We start from the raw sequence: 21,644 nt of genomic DNA, 5'->3' as shown, positions 1-21,644 counted from the left end.
TATAAATTAATGCCTCTGAGCTCTTTGATTCTCTTTTTTTTTTTTTTTTTTTGTGTGGTACATGGGCCTCTCACTGTTGTGGCCTCTCCCATTGTGGAGCACAGGCTCCAGACGCGCAGGCTCAGCAGCCATGGCTCACGGGCCCAGCCGCTCCGCGGCATGTGGGATCTTCTCAGACCGGGGCACGAACCCGTGTCCCCTGCATCGGCAGGAGGACTCTTAACCACTGCGCCACCAGGGAAGCCCTCTTTGATTCTCTTAAAGAAGGAAGTGTTCTTTGAAAGCATGGTTTATGTTAAGATTAAGGGCAGCACTTTCTGTACAGTCTTATGTTTCTAATCTTTGTATCGTTCTAAGAAGCATTTGTCTCTGTCTTGTTTCCACTTGTCTCTTTAATCATATTTAGGAGTGTCCATAAGGAGAGTTTCACCTTCTTGAAGATTAAAGCCTAGCAGTTCTGAGCTATTCCCAGTCCAAATGTCTGCAAAATTGAGAGAGACATCAAAACTCCTTCCACAAACTTCAGGGGACCCTGACTGCATTCTGGTAATGAAGGTGGAAGAGGGAGGGCAGGCCTGTAATATGACCTCCAGCCGCCACTGGAGCAGCTACTACAGCTCAGAGACCTACCGCCAGCGGTTCAGGCAGTTTGACTACCAGGAGTCACCTGGGCCCAGGGAGGCTCTGAGCCGGCTCCGCGAGCTGTGCTGTCAGTGGCTGAGGCCAGAGGTGCACAGCAAGGAGCAGATCCTGGAGCTGCTGGTGCTGGAGCAATTCCTGGCCATGTTGCCGGAGGAGCTGCAGGCCTGGTTTCAAGAGAACCGACCAGAGAGTGGAGAGGAAGCCGTGGTGATGCTGGAGGAGCTGGAGAAAGAGCATGACAGGGCGGCTGAACAGGTGAGAAGGGGCTGTGGGCATGAGGGACAAGGCTGAGTCAGGAGCTCTGGCACATCACTGGGGTTAGAACTCCCAAATTGTACTCCCACTCAGCACAACTAAATGTAGAGTGTGGTGAGTGGACTCCCCGCTGTGCCAGAAAACAGAACGCGCCTCTGCCTTTTTCCTCCCTTTTCCTGTGTCCCAGGATAGTTTCTTCTCTGTTATTTTATCTTCAAGTCCCAACCTGATTCCCTTCCTCAGCCTCAGTTAGTACCAAACTGTTTCTAGGTCTTTCTTGGACGAAATGAGGACATGCTTGCAGAGAAGCCACCAACTTGTGAAGTCACTCAGGAGACACCATGTAGCCAGCTTAAGCCCACAAAAAAGCAACTGCAGTCGGCCTCGAAGGAGCTTCACACCTTAAGACAAAATGGTGAGGGGCAGGGTTCAGTTCATGGTGGGGGTGGGTGGGAAGGTGGCCTCTCAGCCCACCCATCACACACATCTAGGCTGCTTTCTGTAAGAGGTCTCCAATCTCCCCTGCTGCCTCCTGTTCCTGTGGGAACTTCCACCATTATATATCCTGCCAATGCACGTTCTCAGTATTTTGTCCTCATTTCCTTCTCAGAGATTCTTATAATATCGTTTAGATTTTTGAATCCTTGACATCATCTCCATCCGGATTTTCAAACCTTTTTTTAAGCAGCATGGCCCTCTTCTCAATGAAATTTTATGCGGAGTTGCAATGTATTAAATAGTTGAAGACACAGCTCCTCTGACTAAAGCAGGAACAAGCAGTGTCAGCTCACCTCTTCCGCCGTCAGGCAGTCCCTGAGGCCCTTTTGAGGGACCCCAAGGTCATGGTCTAAAGACTGATTCATTTATTTGTATGACTTTTGTTTATTGATACTCTTGTACTAAATCTTGCTTCTTGCTCCCCACCACCGCGTTTAATTCCTCTCCTTCAGTCGCTCCTCTGCGTCTCCAATAATCCCTCATCTTTTAGGCCCTTTCTTTTCTTCCAGACTTTCCTCAGTTTCTAATGTATCTTTTTACCCCTACTCACCATTCTACCTTTTGCACAGAGCTTTTCATCTTTATAGTTGCCCGCCTCATCAGTATATAAACCTTCTCTTTCACCTTTTGATCTTCTCAGTGTTTTCTGCCTTACCCTCTCCATCCTCCACATTGTGATGCTGTATTCCAAACATGCCAGCTAAAAAATAGTCTATCTATATTTCATTTGGATCATTCTCTTTCGTTTTCCTTCCTTCTGAACAGAGAACTGGTTACATTTGCTTTTCCATGTATTATTTCAGATAGAGACACCGGAACTATAAATGTGAAATCAGCTTCAAGGCAAAAGACTTCTTCAGGCAAAGAACTGCATTACAAAGTTTCTAATACTCTTCAAATGAATGCTTCCCAGAGTCTCACATTTAGAGGAACCTGTGAACAAGATAGAAAGTTTGAAAGAAGACAGGGAAACCGTCCTCGAAAAAAACAACACAAGTGTGATGAATGTGGGAAAGTCTTTAGTCAGAGCTCAGCCCTTAATCTACATCAGAGGATCCACAGTGGAGAGAGACCTTATACATGTGACGTGTGTGCAAAGGCTTTCAACCGAAGTGCAATCCTGATTCAACATCGAAGAACCCACACTGGGGAGAAACCCTTCAAATGTCATGAATGTGGGAAAGCCTTTAGTCAGAGCTCGAATCTTCTCAGACATAGGAAAAAACATGTTGGAGAAAAAGTCCCATCAGTGATGTGAGGGAGTCAAAGCATTTACTGAGAACTTTTTCAACAGGGGAGCAGACACAAGGCACCAATACTCCTTTAGTATAAATCGGTAGTTTCAGTGGGCACCAATTTCCTTTCAAAGGTTGTAAAAGCCACAGGAGAGAATGTAGAATATTTTCTGTCAGCATTGTTTGCTTTTCTGCTTTTCAGTACAGTGTCAGTTCAGATGATTGAGATTCTAAAGCTTAAATCGGATTTCTATCCCTAGTGCAACTCTTGAAAAGATACTCTCAGACATGTTCTACTGTTTCCATTATTAACACAAATAATGAACTAGTGTGTTCCTTTTTAGACAAGTCCATTTTCCCTGTTGAGAAGGAGTGTGTGAGTTAGTATATAAGTGGGTATTCTCCATTTCATTACTTGCACATTGGAGTTATTAGACCAAAGATTAAATCAGTTTTTTTTTTTAATTTCCTGGGAATTCTCTGGCAGTCCAGTGGTTAGGACTCCATGCTTTCACTGCTGCAGGCCTGGGTTCAGTCCCTGATCAGGGAACTGATATCCTCCAAGTCATGTGGTGAGGCCAAAAACAATAATAATAAAATAAAATAAATTTCCCGTTTTATTTTCTGTTACCAGATTCAAAATATGAGAATAGGATTGAGGAGACCCAAAAGAATATATACCTCAAGACCTAAGCTGAAATGTCCAGGGTCATTGTTAGGAAGCAGGTGAGTAAAGGGACTTTACTCATCTCTTACGAAAACCTGAGAACCTACATACTGTTTTGTTTCAATTTTTAAAATTGAGGTATAGTTGATGTATAATATCATCTATACATACTGTTGATGATACTAACTAATTTCCTGTGTAGGAAAAAAATTATCTCCTTTACAATTTATATTGGAAATATCTCAGTGAAAGCATTAAGATTTGCTCTACATGTCTTCAGGAAGTGGCCTAAATATGATGAGTGTTCTAATAATGAACAGTTATCTGTGGGTGCTTATATAAAGTTGATGATCACTTTAACATAAAGAAATAAGGAAGATGAAGAAAAGACTGTCCAAACAAGACTGATGTTACCTGGTAAGTGCAGCACATAATGGAGAAGCGTACTTACCTGGAAATGGGAACCCTTAACAGCTGATGACTATCCTTCAGAGTTCTTCATGGCCTCTGTTCTGGCATAAATCAGCTGTGAACATGTTACAGGCATCACAGGACAACCTTTTCAGGGTCTTATGCATTCTTAGTAAGTGAGTTTCTAGACAATTTATCATGATGTTAAGACCTTGGATTTTGATACTCTTGTACAAATGAGAAAATCACTAAAGTTCAATTTAAAGAGTCCATTGAGTTTAACCCACATTTAATTCAATCAGATTCTCTTGTTTAAAAAGTAAATGACTAGTATTTTTTTAAAGTATTCTGACAATATATAACATAATGTCCCCCTTTCCAGGGATTCTTAATAAAATTCTGTATGTATTACAAGAATACATGGATTGTCGTGTCTCCCATGGTGCCACCGTTACCCAATATGGAGGCAACCATGAGAAATGAAAGTCCTTAGAAGGAGAAGGGAAGATAGGCCTCATGGTGAACTTCTTTGTTCCTCATGAAGTGTAAACGTTTCATTATCAGAAAATCCAGTCTTATCTAGTGCTTGGAGTAACTCCTGAGACAAATGTGGGATTACATGCTCTGCTTAGTTAGAATATTGATAAATATTAGATTAGTAAGGGGAGAGGAGAATACAAATTTTAATTATAGAATTTTCTGATAGTGATTATACTTTGTAGCTCTAGTAAATATGAATAAGTATTGAGTTTTATACATTTTCATTTATTAAAAATGTAGGAGTCTTTATTTGTGTCTCATTCTTTTTGTAATCAAAGAGAGGAACAAGCCATCTATTAAAGCAGCAAATGCCTCAAAAGATACATGTATTGTGAATTACTGCTTAATCATGGAAAGAGTTTTTTGGGTACTATGTGAATAAAATGACAGAATCTAAATCAAGTATTCTGAGGGAAGCGTCTTTCTTCACTTGCTTCTGCCATAAACTTTGCAAGATTACATTGTCTTCAGTGTGAATAATCTGAACTTCTCCACCAGACAGTGATGTGAATCATATCATCTTAGAATAATGAATCTTTAAAGGGTGTCGCTGAGTACTCTAAGTTATCTTGCACTTACATAGGTCTCCTAATAAGTAGAAGGTGCTAGTTTATCTAACTGGAGAATTAATATGACTTGGTGTAACCTTCATAAAATTAGCATATTAGCACCCCATCAAATTGATTAATTTCCACAGATAGTAAATACTCCAAAATGAAATTGGTGTTTTTTAAATGAATTTCACTTCATCTGAGCCTGTATTATTATCTATAATCCTATGTTCCCTCTTTCTCTGCCATTTTCTTCAGAGACCAGGTCAGATGTTTGTCACTGTCCTTGAAACTTCCTGTATCAGGAATGCTTCTGGATACAAAATCCACCTTTGATGGCTTAAACAAATTAGACTTTACAACCAAAAATCTGGAGGCGAGCTGCTGCTAGCTGTCAATCAGCAGCTGAACAATGACTTGTCTGGCTGCTGTCTCTGCACTTCTTTGGGCCTTTCCTTCATACTTATTTTCTCAGATATGCAAGAGAGCTGTCCCAGCTCTGGGAATGGCATCTGGGGTCAAGTCAGAGAGGAAGAGGGACTCCAGCCATGGCCATGTCCTCTACTAGGAAAAGGGAAAGCTTTCCAAGAAACCCCAGCAAAATTCTGCTTATGTTTCCTTGTGACAGGCGTGTCTAGTAAAGCCAGTGTTTTCGACTCCTAGAGGGAAAGCCGCAGGGCAGATGGGGATTGGGAACCACACTGAGTCAGCCAACAGTGTTTGCCATACTCCTTCTTGGCCACTTTCCTTTTCATGAGCAGATGGCTATGATTTTGCCTCCTTCATTATCAAAAAAAAAAAAAAGATGAGAACCCCACCAAGTTTGTCAGCTTATCTACATCTCACCCATCATTTACTCTCCCCTTCCTTTCAGAATGAAAGAGGGGTCTCTTCTCTGGTCTCTCAGCATTCCTTCCCACCTCTGAAGGATGTTGGCTGCCATCAGTTATTCTCTCTCTTTTTTATTCATCCTCTCGCCTTCCTTCAGGATCCATCTCTTCAACATTCAAATATGCTGATGTGACTTTTCTAGCATATTCTTTGAAATTCAAGATGGTGGCTAATCCCTGAGTTGAGGGGAGCAAAATGGCCCTTAGTTTTGCCTCCTTCATATGCATGCATCTCTTTCAAACACAGTGATCTTTCTAAAACATAAATTTGATTATGTACCCTCCTTGCTTAAAACACAAGCCACCTATTGCTTTTTTCCCCCCCTTTGGCCAAGCCGCGCATCTTGCGGAATCTTAGTTCCCCCACCAGGGATTGAACCTGGGCCCTCAGCAGTGAACGCATGGAGTCCTAACCACTAGACCACCAGGGATTTCCCCCCATTGCTTTTAATATAAAGTCAGAACTCCTAAACAAGGTTTTTGAGGCTCTTCATGATGTGACCACAGCTTACCATTTCAGCTTTCTCTTTTGTTACTGCCTCCTTAATACTCTATGCTGAAGACATTCTGAATTAGAAGTCCTTCTCCTGCCTCTGGGCCTTTGCATGTGTTCCTTTTAAACTCTTATCCAGCATCTGCACTTTATCTAACTCCTGTGTATTCTTCAGGTTTTAGCTTAAATGGCACTTCTTCCAGGAAGCCTACTGTTAACATCCTAAGAGTAGTTTGGGACCACCTCCACACCTTTCTATTGAATCCATAGCAATCTGTTCTCACCCTGGCATTATATTTATCACATGAAATACGATATTTTTAAAATATCAAACTACAATCGGCCATTAAAAAGAACAAAATAATGCCATTTGCAGCAACATGGATGGACCTGGAGATTGTCATACTGAGTGAAGTAAGTCAGACAGAGAAAGGCAAATATCATATGCTGCTTATATGTGGAATCTAAAAAAAAAAAAAAAGGTACAGTTGAACTTATTTACAGAACAGAAATAGAGTCACAGGTGTAGAATTTATGGTTACCAGGGGGGAAGTGTCAGGGGAGGGATAAATTGGGAGATTGGGACTGACATATACACACTACTGTATATAAAACAGATAACTAATAAGGACTTAACTGTATAACACAGGGAACTCTACTCAGGACTCTGTAATGACCTATTCGGGAAAAGAATCTAAAAAAGTAGATATATGTATATGTATAACTGATTCACTTTGCTGTACAGCTGAAACTAACACAGCATTGTAAATCAACTATACTCCAATAATTTTTAAAAGATAAAATATCAAACTGCAAATATGGCCCAAGGAAGAGGAGGAATGATATTTTGAGAAGAAAGAAGTCATGGAATAGTAAAAGAAAAAAAAAGCCCTCCTGATCCTGGGAATTGTGAGACAAAGAGAAGGTCAGACACAGGTGACGTTTCATCTCTGCAGAAATGCTGGAGGGGGTTGGGAGAGAACTTGAAAGGGCAGAAAGCTGGGCTTACTTGTCATTGAGTGCATTGGGAAAATAATTGCTGAACAGACTTCCTGTGCTCCAACACTGGACTATTGTAAAAATGGCAATACAGAGTTAGTAAAGAGTCTACCAGCTACCATGTGATTTAGAAGATATGTAGCCGTTCCCCCTGCCCGATGGGGACCTTGGAAAGTAGCTGATTGAACCACCTGGAGAGTTGGGATCATTGGACAAAGTAACTTTGTGGAACTTTTAGCCAGAACTGTGAGTCTCGGTTACACCTTAGAGGGGTGGCTAGAGCCCAGGTGGAGACAAATCATGAAGGAAGGAATACTGGCCTCCTGCCTCACCAGAAGAACAGATCACTTACTGCTGCAGGTTTGGTGAGCAAGCACCACAGCAGACTAGCTGCCCAGAATAGAAACCACAGAGATCAGGAGGATAGCAAGGCCATCTGAGACCCAATCCACAGCACCACCTCACCACAGGGAATATAAACTCTCTTCCCAGACATCCAGATGGCAGAGAAGGGCAGAGGGAGAAATAGCCGTGATAGGGAGTTGAACTTAAAATGGACTGAATAATTTAATTCAACTCTTTCATCACTACCACTCCCCACTCAATGGGGTGGGAATTCAGGAAGCAAAAACATCAGTTATAAAAAACAAGCTCCACTTTTCAATGTGATAGCTTTTTATCCACTAAGTGGATACTATATCTACTCCTGTATTGACCTCACTATGCTGTGTTTCTCAAGAGCATGAGCTGCCTCATTCATGTGTTTCTCAAGCATCAGGCACAGTACATGCCCATAATAGGCACTCAAATATTTGTGAAATGAAAATATTTGCAAATCTTATATGTGATAAAGGGTTAATATCCAGAATATGTAAAGAACTCCTATAATTCAACAGGAAAAACAAAAACAAAACTCCAACAACTCATTTCAAAAATGGGCAAACGACATGAATAGACATTTCTCCAAAGAAGATATATAAATGGCCAGTAAGTACAGGAAAAGATGTTCCATATCGCTAATCATTTGGGAAATGCAAATCAACACCTCAGTGAGATACCACCTCACACCTATCATGCTGGCTGATTAAAAATACAAAAAATAACAAGTGTTGGCAAGGATGTGGAGAAACTGGAACCCTTGTGCACTGCTGATGGGAATGTAAAATGGTACAGCCACTGTGGAAAACAGTTTGGTGGTTCCTCAAAAAGCTAAACATAGAATTACCACATGGTGTGGCAATTCCACTCCTGGTATATACCCCAAAGAACTGAAAGCATGGACTCAAACCAATACTTGTACACTCATGTTCATAGCAGCATTATTTACAACAACCAAAAAGTGGAAGCAACCCAAGTGTTCATCAATAAATCAATGGATAAGCAAAAATATGGTATACACATACAATTGGAATATCATTTAACGTTAAAAAGCAATGAAATTCTGATACGGGTATCCCCTGCTTTTCAAAAGTTCACTTTACACCATTTTGCTTTTACAAAAGACCTACATTAGTATAGGTTTTCCCCACTATCTGAAAGTAGAGTGTTCCTATGAAACTTTTCATAAGCTGAAATGGTGTAAAGCAAAGAAGCAATTACCATAGACACAGTTCTAAGCTATGGCGGTTTCATGCTGAGATGATGAGTAGTTCAGGAAGGAGCTTGGCGGTGCCACTCGAGCTGCTTGGGCTGCTTGCTGCCTCTATAACAGCTTGCCGCCAAAACAAATGCTGAATGCTATCATTGCTTTTTGCCTTTTTCCTTAAAAGTGAAAATCCTCCTCAGATTTATTTCAGTTAGTGAAAACAGGTACAGGTATCCTCTGCTTTTTGAAAGTTTGCTTTCCATCACTTCACTTTTATGAAAGACCTACATTAGTACCTATTTAACCCTCCGTAATAGAGACAGTATGCTCCCCAAACGGCAAGACTGGCACAGCCAAGCTCCTTCCCTGGAACTACACCAAGCATCTCAGCATCAAGCTGCCATAGCTTTGAACTGTGTCTGTGAGCATATGTGCTTTATCTTGATTTATTTCACGTATCCGTTAGCAAGATGTGTCGTAAAGTAATCGATTCTTTGCTTTACACCATTTCGGCTTCTGAAAGGTTTCATAGAAACTCCCTGCTATGGGATAGCAGAGGAAAGTGGTACATGCTACAACATGAATGAACCTTGAAAACATGCTAAGTGAAATAAGCCAGACAAAAAAGGATGAATATTGTATGATTCTACTTACATGAGGTATCTAGAATAGGCAGATTCATAGAGACAAAGTAGAATAGTCGTTACCAGGGCAGGGGGGAGAGGAATGAGGAGTTGTTTAATGGGTACAGAGTTTCTGTTTAAGGTGATAAAAAAGTTCTGGAAATGGATAATTGTGATGGCTGTACAACATTATAAATGTACTTAATGCCCCTGAATTGTACACTTAAAAATGGTTAAAATGGTAAACTTTATATTTTACCACATGAGCACTGGAAGAAACAAAAAGGAAATCACTTTTCTATAATCCTGTCCTAATAACATTTATATTCTAGTAAAAAAAAAAGGAATAATAATAAGAAGAAACCCTATGGAATGCTGAAAAGCAGAAGATCTGGAAGATAAAATCCAAACCAGTGTTTGGTGAAGGGACTAACAAATAATATTCTCTTTGCCACTAACACTTAGGACAGGCAATGATGAGACTATCCCAGCAGCCCTAAAAGAAGATTTGAATGGACTATATGGACTACAAATCCTGGATGGCTAGTAAATAATATTAAAATTAGTTATAATTTCTATCCTGGATTCAATGTATTTCCTTATATAAAGCTATATGCTAAGTTAATTACTTTATTGATTCCTGAAATTTTAAGCTAATGGATGTATCTTATTATCTGGCTCTCTTAATCATACTTGAGTTTGAATTTAGCACAGATTAACTGGTTTGTCTTCAAATGAAGGATTATTTTTATTCAAAGACTACAATGACATTGAGTGGCAGCTAAACTAAGGAACTCTACTCTCAGAGCTAATGATCAGCCAGGTAGACATCTACAGTCTTTTCCTATGCAGCTTTGCTGGCTCCAGTCTATTGAAGAAGGAGTTGTCAGGATTCTAGGTAGAATATCTCCAGCTGGACATGTCAGTGAGGCTGCATCAGAACTGAGTTAGTCCATTAAATTTTACTTTTGATTCATTGGCTATTAGCAGTCTTGTCACCTAGGTGGTTTTACAGTTTGATTTTTTTTAATATTCATTCAACCCCAAATGATTAGTCTAAGCCAATTATGATAATCCTATTCTACTTGCAAGTAATTTTGATTTAGGAACAGGCATATCACTCAATTTGGCCCAATGAGACATTAGGGGAAGCCTGCTGCATGGCTTCTGGAAAAGTTTGCTTTCTTCTAAAAAAGACATAGGGACCTCCCCGGCAGTCCAGTGGTTAAGGCTCTGCACTTCCACTGCAGGGGGCGAGGGTTTGATCCCTGGTCGGAGAACTAAGATCCCACATGCTGCGCGGCGCAGTCAAAAAAAAACAAGACATGAAGAAGAGATGATGCTTTTCTATCTCCAGATGTTGTTGTGACTGGTTATGACAGCAGGTAGTGCTGCAACAGCTGGAAGATGAAGCAGACCCATGTGGAGGAAGGAGCCAGGAGTACTACAGATAAGCAGGACTGAAGCCCTGAGGTAACAAGTTTTTTTTTTCCTGAGGTACCATTCCTTTAAATACTTATATTAGAAGAGACAAAAGACTTAAAATCAGTGATCTGATTATCTACTTTATGAAGCCAGGGAATGGGACTTCCCTGATGGCGCAGTGGTTAGGAGTCCGCCTGCCAATGCAGGGGACACAGGTTCAATCCCTGGTCCAGGAAGATCCCACATGCTGAGAGGCAACTAGGTCTGTGTGCCACAACTGCTGAGCCTGTGCTCTATAGCCCGCGAGCCACAACTACTGAGGCCCTCACACCTGGAGCCCGTGCTCTGCAACAAGAGAGGCAACTGCAATGAGAAGACCACGCACCACAATGAAGAGTGTCCCCCGCTCACCGCAACTAGAGAAAGCCCATGCACAGCAACAAAGACCCAACGCAGCCAAAAATAAATTAATTAAAGAAAAAAAAAGAAGAAGTCAGGGAAAAAACAAAAGAGCAATTTAAAACTAAAGGAAGCCAAAGGGGGGAAATGATCAGAATAAAAACAGAGGCTCTGGTTCTAGGCAAGATGGAGTAAGTACACTCCAACCTGTCTCTCTCTAAAGAGAGATTCCCACAGAATCCTGGACAGAAAGCATGGAACTTTCATGCTGAGGACTCCTCAATGTAAATAATAGCAAGCAGACTGGGGAAGAAGACTAGAATTTCAAGTTCCACTGAATTTACCCTTTTTCCCTTTTGGTATCACCTAGCCTGGACTCAAAGGGAGCCTGAAACCCTGAAGTGCACACAGAGAAGAACTCCAAGAGAAGTGTTCTGTGTCTGGCCCAAGGGATGGCAAAGGGGCTTCTAAGGGTCCAGAGAATAGGGGAAATCCCGCATCTTTTTTTTTTCATTCAACTTCTCTCCCTATGGCAGTGGCAGTGGCAGCAGCAGCAGCACAGCAATGGCAGGGGTCACAGGGAAGGCACCTGAAACTAAGAGAGAGGGGAACCCTTCACTCTGATCAGAGGAGCTTTGGTCCCAAGAGCATGGTGCCAATCCCCATTACTTTTATTCTCTTGGTGTCCTATCACTCCTTTGACCAGGATGCAGATGTAGTTGAGAGAAGTAAATATCAGAGCAAGGAAAATAAAACCCCAGCTTTCTAGCTGGAAGACTAGTAAGGGAGGCCTCAAGGAGTGAGAAAGTGTTGCATTTGTTGCAGAGACTGGACAGATCAAGAGTGATCCCCACAAGTAGTGTATGAACTCCCCTGCTCACCTCTAAACTATGCATGCGTGGATCTGACCCTAAACATCAGAGCACAGGCATTGAGAACTGAGCTACAGGGCAGACTACCGCCCAGAATCCAGACTGGCCAATGAGTGGCATACACATAGGACTAGAAATGTTTGGAAACTGAACTGACTTTGGAAAGCCCAAACAGTGCAGATCAGACCTTGTAACCTGACCCTAACAAGGGCAGCTCCTTGCTAAAACAAACAAACAAGTCAACCTTCAACTTAGGGTTTAAATGATACCCAGAATCTGATAACATAATATTCAAAATGTGCAGTATACAGTGCAAAATTGCTAAGCATAGGAAGAACCAGACTATCTCAATTTGCAAAGAGAAAGAAAATCAAATTATATCAAGGCCTAGATGACATAGATTTTAGAGTTATCAGAAAAAGACTTTAATCAGATATTATAACCCTGCTTAGGAAGTAAGGGTGAATGAATGGAAAGACAGGAAACATCAGCAAAGAAATAGAAAGTATAAAGAAGACCCAAATGGAAATTTTAGTGCTGAAAAATACAACCAAAATAAAATATTCACTTGATGAGCTTAATGGAACAATGTAGATGACAGAGGAAATAGCTATAGATCAGTAGAAATCATCCAATTTAAACAACACAGAGAATAAAAGATTGAAAAACAGAAAAAAAACAGACAGTACAAAAAAAGGAAACTACAATCCAAAATCCTTAAGGAACACAGGCACAATTCCTCAACAAAATATTATCAAACTGAATCCAGCAATGTGTAAAAAGAATAAAACACCTGGACCAAGTGGGGCTTATCCCAGGACTATAAGGTTGACTCAGTATTCAAAATCAAAGAAACACACCAGATTAGTAGTTTCAAAGAGAAAACACCACATGGTCATATCAATTAATGTAGAAAGAGTGTTTGACAAAATTCACCACCCACTGATAAGAAAAAATAGGAACTTCCTCAAACTAATAAAGGGCATCTATTAAAAAGCTAGAATTCACTACAAACCTATTAGACTGGCCAAAACCTGGAACACCAACAACACCAAATGCTGATGAGGATATGGAGCAACAGGAACTCTCACTCATTGGTGGTGGGAATGCAAAATTGTACAGATACATTGGAAGACAGTTCGGTAGTTTCTTCCAGAACTAAACATACTCTCTTGCAAATGATATGACCAATAAGGGGAAAATATCCAAAATACATAAATAACTCATACAACTCAACATCAGAAAAACAAACAACCCATTTTAAAAATGAGCAGAAGACCTGAACAGATATTTTCCCGAAGAGGACATTCAGTTGGCCAACAGGCACATGAAAAAATGCTCAATATTGTTAATCATCAGGGAAATGCAAATTAAAACCACAATGAGATATCACCTCACACCTGTCAGAATGGCTATCATCAAAAAGAACACAAATAACAAATGCTGGCCAGGAGGTGGATAAAAGGGAACCCTCGTACACTATCAATGGGAGTGAAAATTGGTGCAGCCACTGTGGAAAACAGTATGGAGATTTCTCAAAAAACTGAAACTAGAACTACCATATGACCCAGCAATTCCAGTTGTGGGTATGTATCAAAAAAACTGAAAACATTAATTCGAAAAGATAATTGCAGTATATCCAGACAATGGAATACTATTCAGGGCTGAAAAAGAGATGAGCTGTCAAGACGTGAAAAGGCATGGAGAAATGTTAAATGCATATTACTAAGTGAAAGAAGCCAATCTGAAAAGACTATATACAATATGATTCCAACTGTATGACATTATGGAAAAGGCAAAACTATGGAGACAGTAAAAAGTTGCCAGGGGTGGGGGAGAGTAGAGAGATGAATAGCCAGAGCACAGAGGATTTCAGGGCAATGAAAATACTCTTTATGATATTATAATGATGGTTATATGACATTATACATTTGTCCAAACCCATAGAATGTACAACACCAAGTATGAACCCTAAGGTAAACTACGGACTTTGGGAGATTATGATGTGTTAATGTAGGTTCATCCTTGGTTTAAAAAAATATATATGTGTGTGTGTGTGTGTGTGTGTGTGTGTGTGTGTGTGTGTGTGTATACCATTCTGGTGAGTGATGTTGATAATGAGAGAGGCTATGCATGTATAGGGGCAGGGGATATCTTCTTCTCAATTTTGTTGTAAACCTAAAACTGCTCCAAAAAAAGTCTTACATAAAGCAAAAAAACCAAAACAACAAACAAAAACCTCTAGAGTTAAGATCATACTTAATTGTGAAAGACTGAATACTTTTTCCCCTAAGAGATATCTACTCTTTCCTCTCTTACTCAGTCTTGAATGGCAAGTCCTAGCCAGTACAATAAGGCAAAGAAAAAGAAATCAAAATAATACAGATTGTAAATTAAATAAATTTTCCCTATTCACAGATACCATGATTATCTCCATAGAAAATTTCACTGACTCTATAAAAAATATTCAAAATACTAATGATGGAGTTATCATGGTTAATTTTATGTGTCAACTTGATTGAGTTAAGGGATGCCCAGATACCTGGTAAAACCTTATTTCTGGGTGTTCTTGTGAAGGTATTTCCAGAAGAGATTAGCATTTGAATCAGTAGATTAAGTGAAGAAGTTCACCCTTGTATTGGGAGTTTGGGATTAGCAGGGGCAAACTATTATATATAGAATGGATAAACAACAAGGTCCTCCTGTATAGCACAGGGAAATATTCAATATCCTGTGATAAACCATAATGGAAAAGAATATGAAAAAGAATGTACCTATGTAATTGAATCACTTTGCTGTACAACAGAAATTAATACAACATTGTAAGTCAACTACACTTCAATAAAATAAATTAAAAAAAAAAAAAGAAGTTCGCCTTCACCAATATGGGTGGGCATCATCCAATCTCTTGAGGACCTGAAAAGGCAAAGGATGGGCATATTTGCTCTCTCTGCTTGAACTGAGACATCCATTTTTTCCTGCCTCTCAGACGTCAGCCAGAATTTATTACATCTCCAACTTTCCGGATTCCCCAGTTTACAGATAGAAGATTGTGGAACTTCTTAGCCTTCATAACTGTAAGCCAGCTTCTAGAACATATCTTAGATAGATAGATACAGATATATGGATATATATCCTATTGGTTCTGTTTCTCTGGAGAGCCTTGACTAATACAGGAATTTATCAAGGTTGTAGGATACAAGTCAATACACAAAAATCAATTATATTTATAAATACAGCTGTGAACAACTGGATATTTTAAAATATCATTTTAAATAGCTACAAAAATCAGTTAGCACTCAGAAATAAATTGAATAAAACATGGGCAGGATCTACACACTGAAATATACAAAATGCTGATGAATAAAATCAAAGAAAATTTAAATGGAGAGATATAATGTGTATCCATGGATTGATAGACTCAATATGATTAACATGCCAGTTGTCCATAAAATTGATCAATAGATTTAATGCAGTTCTGACAGAATTCAGTAGGATATTTTGTGTAGATATAAGCAAGCTAATTCTAAAAGTTTTATGGAATGCTAAATGAACTATATATACCTAAAATAATTTTGAAAAGAAAAACAAAGTTGGAGGACTCACACTACCAGATTTTAAACAATTATTATAAAGCTATAGTAATCAAAGATGTGATATTGAGATAGACACAGAGATCAATGTAACATATTAGAGAGTTCAGAAAAAGATCCGCACAAATATGGCTAACTGATTTTTTTTATAAAGATGGAGGGCTTCCCTGGTGGTGCAGTGGTTAAGAATCCACCTGCCAATGCAGGGGACACGGGTTCAAGCCCTGGTCCAGGAAGATTCCACATGCCATGGAGCAACTGAGCCCGTGCACCACAACTACTGAGCCTGCCTTCTAGAGCCCTCGAGCCACAACTACTGAGCCCGCATGCCACAACTACTGAAGCCTGCACGCCTAGATCCCGTGCTCCACAACAAGAGAAGCCACCACAATGAGAAGCCTGCGCACTGCAATGAAGAGTAGCCCCTCCTCGCCGCAACTAGAGAAAGCCCACGCACAGCAACAAAAACCCAATGCAGCCAAAAATAAATTTAAAAAAAAAGATGGAAATGCAATGCAATAAAAACAAAACAAACTTTTTATCAAATAGAACAACTGGACATCTATATGGAAACACACATATACACAAACTCTCAACCTATAATTCATACCTTATATAAAAATTAATGTAATATAAATTGTACATCTAATATTAAATGTAAAAATATAAAACTTTTAGAAGAAAACATGAGAGAATCTTCAGGTCCTGGTGTTAGGAATTCCTAGCTATGGCACCAAAAGGACTAGCCATAAAATTTAAAAATGGATAAATTGGAGTTCATCAAAATTAAACATTTTTCTCTGTGAAACACACTATTAAAAGAATATAGAGATAGATATAATTTTTAATAGTGCTTTTCCAGATTCATACTTTATGTACCAAATATTGATTTTGGCTCAATATTTCTTTCTTTTTTTCACTTTTTAAAATACAGTTTATTCAAACTAAAAAAAGCAAAAATCATATATATTAGTCAGCTCCAGCTGCTATAACAAAATACTATAAACTGGGTGGCTTAAATAACAGGAATTTAGTTCTTACAGTTCTGGAGGTTGGGAAATCCAAGGTCAAGGTGCCAGCTGATTTGGTTCCCAGGTGAGGGCTCTCTTCCTGTCTTGCAGATGGCCATCTTCTTGCCTTGTCTTCACATGGTGGAGAGAGAGAGGAAGCAAGCTCTCTACGTCTCTTTTTATAAGGGAACTAATCCCATCGTGGAGTCCCCACTCTCATGACCATGTCTAACCTAATTACCTCCCAAAGGGTCCATCTTCAAATACTATCACACTGTGGGTTAGGGCTTCAACATGTGAGTCTGGGAGGTGGGCACAAATATTCAATCCATAATACTATATGACCCAGCAATTCCACTTCTAGATATTTACTCTAGAGAGATAAAAACTTATGGTCACACAAAAGCATGTCCATTAGTATTTATAGTAGCTCTATTCAAAATCACCCAAATCTGGAATCAACCCAAAAGTCCTTCAGTGGATGAATGGATAAACTGATACCTACAGTAAAATACTACTCAGCAATAAAATGAAATGCACTATTGAGACATGCAACAACATAGATGAATCTCAAAGGTAGTATGTTTAATGAAAGTTATGTAAAAGGCTAAATACTTTATGATTCCATTTGTATTACATTGTGTAAAAGTCATTGATGGATTATAAATCAGTGGTTGCCGTGGGTTAGGCAGTAGGAAAGTTGTGGGTACATCTTGAGGGAGTTTTGTGGAATGATAGAACTATACTGTATCATGATTTTGGTGGTAGTTTTACAATCTGTACATGTTTTAAAACTCCTAGAGCTATCTGCTAAAACAGAACTAATTTTACCATATATTAATTTCTTTTAAAAGGAGCAGAACTCCATGAAATAGAAAACAAAAGTAATAGAGCAAATAAATGAACCCAAAAGTTGTTACTTTGAAAGATTAATAAAATTGATAAATTTCAAGCAAAACTGATAAAGAAAAAGAAACAAGAGTACCAATTTCAGGAATGAAAAAGGGGACATCACTACTGATCCTGTAGACAGGATATTAAGGAAATATTATGAACAACTTTATGCTAATACATCTGACAACTTACATGAGTTAGATAAATTTCTTGAAATACACAAACTACTGCCCCGTACATCTCATTGACCAGAACAGAATCATTTGGCCATTCCTAGTCATTAGGGAGGCAAAGTGAATACATGGTAAAGAGAAACAGAGAAGTCATGGATGGTTTAGCTCAATCACAACTTATTACCTATGTGCTGGGCACAGTGTTGGGCCCCCGAAATAAAAAAAATGAGGGGTGTATTAGAAGTAAGGGGGAGTGCTTTATGTAGGAAGCTAACAATGCCTGCCACAGTTACCTTTTTAGTCACTTGCAATGAAAAGATTCCTGGTGCAGTGCATTTATTAGCTAAAATGGAATATTTAACCAGTGTATTTTAAATGCCCAGAGGGAGATACTTTTGAGCTGAGGAGAAGGTATGAGAGCTCCAAAATAATTGTTAGAGAAAATCCTAGAAAAGATAATTTTTGGACGAAATATGGTAACACCAAATCTGAAGGTCTGTGTTTTTGTTCAGTGTGAAAACTTTTCTTACTTCACTTCCTTCATCTCGGGGTGCCTCCGTTCCCCTTCAGCATACTAATTCATTTAGGTGCCCCTGCTGGTATTCTTTTTTTTTTTTTTTTTTCCTGCTGGTATTCTTAAGCTCTTTTACCGTAGCACTTCTACATTGTCTTGTAAATACTTGTTTTCTATGTCTATCTCCTTGTTTTCTATGTCTATCTCCTGAACAAGATGGTAATGTTAAAAGGGGGAATCATGACTTCATTTGAATCATTTCTAGGTCTCTGGAACTCAGCCAGGTAGCATCTGTCTGTTTTTGTTTGTTTTTTTGCTTTTAATTTTTACCATTAATTAATGGACGAGATGCTTTCAAGGCAAGGTTAAAAGATTTGGCTGGTAAAGAAACAACAAGCCGTTTTTAGATTTAGACAGATTATTACTTACAGAGACAAAGCAAGCGTAGCCAAAGGTTTCAGCTCCCCCATGCACTTTTGTCTCACACACCAAAAGGATGACACCAAAACAAAAGTTGGGTGACTGCAACCTGAGATGTGGGACCCCTTGTTGCTGAGGGGCTAATGCCACACTGCATATCTAAACCTGTATATAATCTGCAGCTGTACTTTAGGCTGGTGAGGCAGAAAGCCTCATCACAACCTGGGAAGCCTGGAGAAACTTCCCTGAAAGCCTCCTGGAAGGACAGGGAGCTGAGTGGCAAATGGCTTATAGCAGCTCCTCATGAGCCTCTCATGTTCCAGGGGGATCACAAGGTGTTCTGCCAAGACTCAGGTCAGCTGCAGCACAAGCCTTGTCTCTGTGGCCTCTGTAGATATGTGCAAGGTCGTCAGGCACTGGCACGGAGCTATTCCCTACACTCAGGTTGCCCAGAGGATCATGATGCTCTATCTTTTTTGTTTTAAGTAAATTTATTTATTTTTGGCTGCATTGGGTCTTTGTTGCTGCGCATGGTCTTTTCTCTAGTTGTGGAGAGTGGTGGCTTCTCTTGTGGAGCACGGGCTCTAGGTGTGCGAGCTTCAGTAGTTGTGGCTCTAGGGCTCTGGAGCACAGGCTCAGTAGTCGTGGTGCACGGGCTCAGTTGCTCTGTGGCATGTGGGATCTTCCCAAACCAGGGCTTGAACCCGTGTCCCCTGCATTGGCAGGCGGATTCTTAATCTCTGTGCCATCAGGGAAGTCCATGATGCTCTATCTTGACTAGATCTTTAAGATAGCAACAGGGCCCACCATTCAGGAAAGAGCTCACATAGTGGGGCTCAGAAGGATGGTGTTTCAAAACCAGGGTTAGTAGTCCCTGCCCTCAAACGAGTAAATTAGAGAGGAAAACTTCATCATGGTTACCATTTATTCTCTCAGAATTAGGAATGATAGAACGAATCCCAGGCAAAGGGTTTTGTAAAATTTTGCAACATTTTTAATCTCCCCAAGTATTTCTGTTTGATGTGTATCTTTTTAGTTTTCCAACATTAATTAGATGTAAAAAAAAGAACTGTTAAAGCAAAACAAAAAACAAAAATGCCTTGAGCTAGCTTTTAGAGTTACAGAAGAGAGAAAGGTTGGGAAGAGCAGCCAAGAAGGTTGGTGGCAGTAGGCAAGCAGGAGAGAAAAAAGTCTGGATTTTGGAAACCTCCTAAATGAAGAAAGAGAGAAGAGGCATCAGAAGTCGCAGGGGTTCTGGGGAGGCAAAGCTCTAGTCAGAGAGTAGAGTAGTGCTATACGATCAGCTTCTAACTCACTTGCTCTCTCATTCACGAATCCAGCAGGGACTTGAGGGCTCTTTGCAAAGGGCACTTTCCTGAAAGAGGCAGAAAGCTGAAGCCTGAGGATCTTGGAATGCTTCTGGAAGGCTGGACCTGTATTTCTAACACAGACCTTAAACAACAGGGCTCTTTTGTGTGGTTTCTGAGGCCTGACATGTGATCTAGCAAAGGCAGCAATCTGAGCAGCCCACACTTCATTCATTTATTCAATAAATATTTATTGAGTTCTCTATGTACCAGGCAGTCAGCATCCTGGGACTACTAGGTGGGGATACTGTGGTGAACAAGACAGGCAAGGTCCCTGCCCTTAGGGGACTTATGGAGAAAAACAAAAGAAAACAAAAAACAGAGAAATGAATAAGTGGGCTCACTTCTACCCAGTGCTTGAGAGTGAGGAGGCTTCTGGAAGGGAAGGTGGTCAGGGAGGCTGAGGATCCTGGGCCACAATGAGCCTAAGAGCTGGGGAGTGGGGTGGGGTGGAGATGGATTGGGGGCAAGGAACAAATTACAGGGGGCCTTACAGACAAACGTCAGGAGTTTTTATGTCATAATTAAGGCAATAGGGATCCATTGAAGGCCTTTAAATAGGGGATGAAATGATCTGATTTACGTTTTTAAATGATCACTTTGGCAGCTGTTTTGTAGTATAAAATGTTAAGCCTGAAGTCAGAAGGTGACCACGCATTCTGCAAATTCAATGTGCGATCATTGCCAAAGCTCTTGGTTAAGAGTCTCATTTTGTTCCCCTGACACATAAATTGGTCATACTAAAGCTCTATAGCACAGCAAGTGGGAGGCAAAGGTTAGAGTCATGCCTTGGTTTTAAATCTTGCTTCCCACTTACTAGTTATGAGCTCTCGGCAAGCTATTTACTTGTGCCGCGATTATCTCAGCTGTGAAATGGGGATAATAAAAGTTCTTACCATCTTAGGGTTGTTGTAAAAATTAAATTACAATACATGTAAAGCATGGTGACAGTGCCTGGTACGATGTAGTTAGCATTCATAAATATTAGCTTTTGTTACTTCTGTCAGAGGATTACTGTGAGGATCACATGAGATAATGAATGTGAAAAGGCTTATGAAACCGTAAGACTATCTTAGTGGCAGAATTCTTTCTTTTCCTTGTCTTTTAAGCGGAACACAGAAGGCTGGGCTATCCGGAGGAAAGAGGCGCGAGGCCAAGCGTAGCCTCAAAGCAGTCATTGTCGTCGGACAGCCCTTCCCCCCGCCCGGAGCGCATCTCCACGGTAACGCGGTGCTTCGCCTCCCCCCGCCTCCTGGGGCCCGCAGACCGGAAGCAGTCCGCGCCGGGGGCTGCTGGGAAACCGCTTGTGAGTGGCGTTTGTGCGTCCGCCGTGCACAGCGAAGCGGCTCCGGTTCCCGAGCCCGAGGTTTGCGCGAGAGTGGGGGGAAGTGCGTGAGGGGGACTCTGGGCTACGGGCTGCGGACCGCTTTGGCAAAAGTCAGCGAAGAAGCCTGGCGGGGACCTTTCTCGGCTTCCCGGGAGGCGCGGGGGGCAGGCCGCGGTCTCCGTGCCCGGCAGTTGGGGGACGGCGAGGGGTAGACGGAAAGCCAGATTGGGCTTTCAGCACCTTCGGAGACTCCTCCATCCC

The 21,644-nt window shown here is 40.5% G+C and overlaps 1 protein-coding gene across 1 annotated transcript; it reads left to right on the top strand.

The window, feature by feature from the left end:
- Positions 1–477: 477 nt before the first annotated feature.
- Positions 478–21,595, top strand: LOC307062469 (zinc finger protein 396-like; the record flags this gene model as incomplete). Its single annotated transcript, XM_079718179.1, has 4 exons — positions 478–897; positions 1,168–1,312; positions 2,199–2,649; positions 21,166–21,595. 4 exons carry the CDS (start codon positions 478–480, stop codon positions 21,593–21,595), a joined length of 1,446 nt encoding a protein of 481 aa, XP_079574305.1.
- Between the last annotated feature and the right edge of the window lie 49 nt (positions 21,596–21,644).

The sequence above is a fragment of the Hyperoodon ampullatus genome (assembly GCF_949752795.1).
Source record: "Hyperoodon ampullatus genome assembly, chromosome: 13".
NCBI classification, from domain to species: domain Eukaryota; kingdom Metazoa; phylum Chordata; class Mammalia; order Artiodactyla; family Ziphiidae; genus Hyperoodon; species Hyperoodon ampullatus.
This window is presented reverse-complemented; position numbering and strand designations above follow the sequence as displayed.